General features: G+C 49.1%; 1 protein-coding gene across 1 annotated transcript; it reads left to right on the top strand.

The window, feature by feature from the left end:
* Positions 1 to 672: 672 nt before the first annotated feature.
* On the top strand, positions 673 to 3,058 carry LOC119436908 (acanthoscurrin-1). The gene is made up of 3 exons (XM_049660098.1): positions 673 to 818; positions 1,770 to 2,357; positions 2,838 to 3,058. The coding sequence occupies exons 1-2, from the start codon at positions 813 to 815 to the stop codon at positions 2,352 to 2,354; spliced, it is 591 nt and encodes a 196-aa protein (XP_049516055.1). The 5' UTR covers positions 673 to 812; the 3' UTR covers positions 2,355 to 2,357; positions 2,838 to 3,058.
* Positions 3,059 to 7,076: the final 4,018 nt, after the last annotated feature.

Here is a 7,076-nt window from a genome sequence, read left to right on the forward strand (position 1 = left end):
AAGCCGTTTCTTTCCGCCTTAGATTCCGGGATTCTAGGTTTTTTTTGCCCTTTATGTCTAGGTTCACGCGAATATCGGTTCCTTCCCTGGAAATGGAAACGATCCAGTCCTTATTGCCGTGAACTCTGCAACGGCTTGTGCGGACCGCACACAGTCGTCACAGGACAACGCTTCGTAACGTAGCATACATTATGCATGAGAGGCCATCACCTAATAGCTTATCTAGCCTTCCATCGTACTGTCTGGTTTGGATATCGCTGGGAAATGACCACTCGAGATTACCACATCGAGAACGAGTGAATAGAAGTGGGGAGGGGGAGGGGAGAGAGAAAAAAAGAAGATATAAGCAGGAAACAAGCGGCAAAGAAAGAAAAGTGAACGAATAATCACTCGGACGTCATGAGCCAGCCACGAAGTACGGGGGAAGGGCAACATGGGGGGAGTACCCACCGTTTCCGCGCCAATGCTCGTGCCCGTGCCACCGCGTGCTGCTGACAGCCCTTGCAAGGCCAAACGAGCCCTCCCCCCCCTTACAGCGGTGTCCGCTTGCCACTCCGATGAGTGAGTGGCAAAGAAAGGTGGTGGATGGTTGTTGCGTCCATCTTTGTGTGTTGCGCGCCTTTTTCTCGTGTCGCGACGTCATCCTGTGGCTCGGTTCCCAGATTTTCTTTCTTTTTCCTTTGGTACCTCTCTCCCCGCAATGTCCGCCTGTCTATAAAAGCTAGTGCGCTCTGCAAAAACTTTAGATCAGCTCCGAAAGACCGAGTCAATATTATTTCGCTGATCGCAGACGGCTGGCGCACTGTTTAAACATGAAGGTGAGATTTGTGGTTTATCTTCTTGTAGCTTTCGTCACAAATTTCTCTTTGAACGAAAGTGCTGGTGAAATCGGGTTATATCAGTAAACAGCAACGTGCTAGTATGACAACTGTGGTGACAACGTTGTGGTGCTCTTATCATTGATGATGATAGTTTCTAATGGCATCACCTTTGCACTTTCCAAACGAGGAGGCGACAAATAGTAGGCTGTGTGAGCTAACCAGGTTTTGCTGCATACAGTGCACTTGAGCGCTTTGCCTATTTCTACTTTATATTCCTTCTCTTCATGACAACTGTTATCTTTATCTGTCTTCCGCAACTGTCGCCATATTTTGTTCATTTTGCTATAGAGCTCTCTTGAATAACACTGCAGCCAGTTAGTCGTACACGCAAAAAGCTTAAAGTTGAGGACCGACATCACTGACTGCAATGTTTACAATTTTTTTTTCGTTTAGAGATTCGCGTGCACACACACAAATGTTGAAGTTGGGTCCTGGTTGTAAATGTGCATTGTAGATCTTGTTTTCACCCTCATGCAAAATCTATTGCAATTTAGAGCACCAATCGACCTCCTGGTACTCTCAGTTGCATTATCCGCAAACGATATTTTTTTTCTAGTGAAGTGAGCTCTGTGTTATCTGAAGCTTATTCATCTGAACTGAATTTATGTTCGTGTTGCCTTTCGCAAAGCTTCACACGAGCATCAGGATCTATTTTTACCATGCTGGGGCCTCTACTTTCGTAAACGTGCACGATCGAGAAAAAAATGCATTAGCACATGCACAAACACGCACAAAACGTCAACAACGTCCATCAAGCGAGTAAAAAAAATCTTTCCATGCTATGGACAACTAGAATGGACGAAGCAAAGATTGAGTTTACAGGGCAGCTTTGATTCATGAGTCAAATGAGGCACAGATATGAACTGTTCTCCCACTGTCCACCCGCAGCTCCTGTGTCTTGCTGTGTTCGCCGGCGTAGCGTGCCTTGCCCTTGCCGCTGAAGACAAAAAAGACGAGAAGGCTGCCGGCAAGGACGAGAAGGTCGAAGGCCGAGGAGGTCTCTACGGAGGCTTTGGTGGCCCTGGGGCTTACGGTGGAGGCATCGGACACGGAGTCGGAGGAATCGGAGGCGTCCCCATCGGAGGCGGTGGCTACGGTGGTGGCGTCGGCGGCTACGGCGGGGGCGTCGGCGGCTATGGCGGTGGCGTCGGCGGCTACGGGGGTGGTCTTGGTGGCGGCTATGGAGCCGGCTACGGGCAAAGTGCCGGAGGCTTCCAGGGTGGCTTCAAGCAAGGAGGCGCAGGATACAACCAGGGCTCGGCAGGCTTCGCTGGAGGTGACTCGTTTAGGAACGTCCAGGGCTACAACAACCAGCAGGGGTACAGCTCCAACACAGGCTTCTCTAAGACCGACTCGAACCGCTACGGAACCGGTTTTGGCCAGCATTCGGGTGGCTTTGCCGGCGGCTCCGCGGGTCACAAGGCTGGCTTCGGAAGCCAGCATCACGGCCACGTTGGCGGAGTTGGCTATTAGAAGGCAAGTAAACTATCCTTATCGTCATCGATTACTTTCTTTTGCCTTCTATGGGCGACAAAGTAAATTGGTGCCAGGCATGCGAAAGATTAGCACGCGCTTATTGATTGTTATTGGTATTAGGTTTTATACAGCGTTTTTATGTGTTTGTTCATCTTGAGCTTAGTTCTAAGTTGTGCGCTGGCTCAACCCAACAGATTGACTACGGAAAATTTCTTTTCGGATGGGTATAACGGGTAAAAACAGAGCCATTGGTGGACCTATTCATATCGTGGTTTACGTTCAGTTAAGCAAAAAGTAAACGATGCGGGTATCAGGAAGTAATTGAATTTGATAACAGTCCATGGAGCCTGCTACGGTATTGGAAAACCAGATATCTTAGATGTGGTGTAAGCAATCTTCTCCTCTTTGTACTCATGTAATTGACAAAAATTCCAAGGTCTTTCCCTTGCTGATTTGTATTTTTTTTGCCACTGTTTTCAGATCTGAAACATCACATCTAGTCCGCTTTTAAACATCACCTACTATCATGCTCTACTCGTGCTCTTCCATACTCCACCCCAAGACAAAAGAAAACCATGATGGCTGAGGAAGAAACTTCAGCTGAAGTTACCAAAAATGAAAATGCTACGCCACAGAACGTAAAATGGTTATTTTTAAAAAGGGAACGCATTTTCGTAATAAAAGTATGCATTTGTATTATACGTCGGCGTGATACGTTTTTCTTGCATAAATGCCAGCTTTGGCTTGACGCGCTGCTCAATATATGGCCCAACGTGTCATTGTGGGAGGACCGGAAGCGCACATGGGCGGAAGGGCGTAACTGGGGGCTTGTGGAAATACAACGCCCATATTTGCAACCTCCTGACGTACGACGGCCTGAATGAGAGATATTGTCGCCAAATGGTCGTGAGCAGGTGCCTGATAAGCGGCTGGCGCCATGGCTTCGAGCTCCTGGCGAACAATCCTGGCCAAGTTGTTAGGCGGCGAGAACGGAGGGGGCGTCACGGGATCATCGCACGAGGAGGTCGCAGCTGTATTTGGGAGTCTGTTAAAGCGCTGAGTAATCCGCCTGCTTTTTGCTTGTTCAAACCGCCGGCATTCTGTGATAATGGAGTCAACCGTGGCACAGTTCTTACACATGAGGATGTTGAAGGCATCGTCAGCTATGCCTTTCAACACGTGGCCAACCTTGTCCGTCTCTGGCATGTCTTTGTCAATGCTACGGCACAAGGCTAGTACGTCTTGAATGTATGCGACGTACGACTCCATGAACGTCTGAGCTCTGGCCGCCAGCTCGTGCCGGGCTGTCATTTGGCGCGCGGCCGATCGGCCAAACAGTGCACGCATCTTCTCCTTGCATAGGTCCCAACTTGTAAGTTCTTCTTCGTGCGTGTTAAACCACACCCGAGCCGTGCCCCGTAGGTAGAAAATGACGTTGGCAAGCATTAGAGCCTCATCCCACCTCTGGTGCTTGCTGACGCGCTCGTACAATAGGAGCCAATCGTCGACGTCTTTGTTGTCCATTGCCGCAAAACGTGCCGGGGTCGAGGGGCTGCGAAAGGACCACGGTTGCCGGCGCCGCGGGCGCGGGCTGCGATGACTGCGTACTGTCTTCGGCCATGGAGGCGGGAGAAACGTGGCGTCCGCTCCGAAGATCCAGGGCCGGGTGGAAGAGAGCCCGCAACCTCCACCAAAACTATGTTACGGGGAGTATTTAATTAACCGTGAACGGCTAGCGCTTGCCTAGTCAAGACTGCACAGAGCGCACAGGTTCCAGCAGGTTTTCAGTCCGACAAGACAGCATCTGACTCAGCTCCACTACAATGTATTTGTCTTTGCCATTGCTCGTGACAATATATTCGTTCCACTGCCACTCCATCGAATGAGTAGGCGCTCGTAAAGGAAACTGGTAGTAGTAGCTGCTAGTAAGTTCATATTTGTGTCTATGGCATATAGACGCCTGTTGGTGAGCGCTATTGTATTGTACTTTCTCAGTGCGCTGGTATTGGTAAGAACACTGAGTTACCATGCTGCAAGCGTTCTCGACAACACAATCGAGGTAATTTCACTTTCTCCATGTGCTTTATCCATGTTTTCCACGGGCAGCTTTGTCACAAGTGCATTGCCAATAATGTTGCAGTGACCCGGTAGCCGTTGAAATTTTATGCCGTGGCCTCTGTCAACTGTTTGGTGGTAGCGTAATCGGATCTCTCACACCAATCGTTCATGTAGACCCGCTGCGGTGGCTCAGTCAGCTAAGGCGTTGCGCTGCTGAGCACGAGATGGCGAATCCCGGCCACGGCCGCATTTCGATGGATGCGAAATGCAAAAACGCCCGTGTGCTTGCGTTGTAGTCCACGTTAAAGAACCCCAAGTGGTCAATATTAATCCGGAGCCCTCCACTACGGCATGCCTCATAATCGGAACAGGTTTGGCTCGTAAAACCACAGAAAGAAGAAGAAGAATCGTTCATGTAGGCCGTGACGCAGAGTTGATAGGAGACATTGCAGAGCTGCCTTTGAATTGCAGAATCCAGAGATTCGGTGAATATTGATGGCACATAAATGACGGTGCTATGGAGGGCGACAAGATCGGACCGTGTCAAAGTTGTGACATGGCTGACCTTGAACTTTTACTGTGACATCAGTTAAGTGTCCGAAGTTGGGCTTGCCTTGTCAGTCAGTTCCGTCCGTTCGTGCTGTCTGTTACTCTGACGATGACCTTTGTCGTCATCAATGACAAACAATGACGATTTCTACCGTCGGCAAGCCAGCTCGTCATCCTCAGCGTCGCTATTACCACAGCGTGAAGAAAAAGAAAAGTTCCTCCACAACCGCTTCCACTGGGATTTGAACACATGCCAGTGAAGCTATGCGTTTTTGGTAGCCTAGTGCGATAACCACTGAGCTACCGCGGCGCTAGTTTCTTTTTCTTTCTTTTTTTTTGCAGGGAAATATCAAGTAATGTCGAACGAACGTTATTTACATTGCATCTTGACACACACACGAAGTATAAACACACCCATTTATTTTTATTCATTTATTAAAATAGCTTGTAGCCCCGAAGGCATTACAGAAGGGAGTCCATCCATGAACAACACAGACATATCTGTGTTGGTTACGGCTGTTTAGAAACTTGCATGGTACGGAATAGTGGCGATGGAAGCACGCAAGCGGTTAAAATCCAGACTTGTTCTTGAAATAAAGCCGTCCTAACACAACTTTGTTGGATAAGACGGTACACCAAATTTGGTACAAACGTACTGAGTCGTTAGAGTAGGTCCTTCTGATCATTCATTGCCACATCTAAGCGTTGCACGTAAAGCGTGTAATTTATTATAAGATTTTAAAAAGGTACATCGTTACCGATCGCAGCACGCCAATTGGCTCAGTTTTCAGCCGCCCCTGACCAAGTGACGCGATTTGACCATATGACGTCAGTAGGGCGAGTTAGCCGATTGGCGGCCCAGGGCGCGTCGTCGATAATTTTTCCAACATTATGGTGAACAAATGTTGCTCCTAATAGTTTAGATGTTAGTTCATTTGTTTCTATAAAAAGAAAGTAACAGAAAGAGAATGCACGAGGACACGTATCACTACACTAAAAGCACTTCCGGCCCACAGCCGGAAGTGGTCTCGTTCTTTCTTTTCGCGAGCACCATGGTTCGCCCTTGCGTTGTAGGCAGCAAATGTAGCGATCGGCTACATGTTAAGCGGCGACATCGTGCCCCTCTGAAAGGCAGCAGACGAGCGGAGTGGCTGCAGCGCATCGGACTGTCGGTATCCAAACGGCACCAGCATCTACGCGTCTGCGGTCGTCACTTCACGCCGAAGGATTACTACCACAATAGAATTTAGCGTGTCGGGTATTTGGGTGAAGTCAGGCGCAACGGAGCCGCAAACGTGAACTGCTTGCACGGCGCAGTCACCTGGCGACACAAAGCTCAACAAAACACAGCGCTAACCTAGCAGTAACCAAGCGTATTCTACTTTGCTGCTGGCGCAAATTTTCGGCAGGAGCGTAATCTTGAACACGTTGTCTTTTTATATGTTTAAAATGTTTTACACTTGGCTACAGCAATAATAGCTCTGTATTTGGCTGGTTAAGCTCTGCGCCACCAGATGGCTGGACCGTGCATGCCGATCAGGCCGCTGACGTACGTCTACGAAGCTCCTTCATCGCAGCCGTATGGAGGGGCTTTAGTTTACGTAAAATCCGTCAAAATGCCCAGCTCGCCTGCCGCAATACCGGACACACTCGGCGCTGCGACATAACGCTCGCAACGCACGCTGCTTGACCGCTCTCGCTGGGGATCGACGGCCAGGCGGCTAGCGGAGAGGTTGGAGAGCCTTCGTGCGCTGGCTCTAAGACAACCGGAAGTAGACGACACACGTCACATCGTGACGTAGAGCCAGTGAAGGCGGAGCTTAGCCCCGATCACTCGGCGAACGATATGGGGAGAAAATGTATCGCTAGGGAGGAGAGGAACTTGTAATCGTCCATATCTCTCTTAATATGAGACGCTTCACCTTAAATGTGACGCGAATGTTTTACTGCAGCTGTATCCTACGCGTCTACAAAATTTGGCTGAACCGTTTCAGGGACCCTTTAAGCTTGTGATTACAACAGGATGATATGTATGACGGACGCGCTATGAGTTGTTCATTTAGAGTGGCGTTGAAATTATAGGTCCTATGAAAAAGACACGTGCTACACAGT

This window comes from Dermacentor silvarum, chromosome 1 (assembly GCF_013339745.2).
Source record: "Dermacentor silvarum isolate Dsil-2018 chromosome 1, BIME_Dsil_1.4, whole genome shotgun sequence".
Classification (NCBI taxonomy): Eukaryota; Metazoa; Arthropoda; class Arachnida; order Ixodida; family Ixodidae; genus Dermacentor; species Dermacentor silvarum.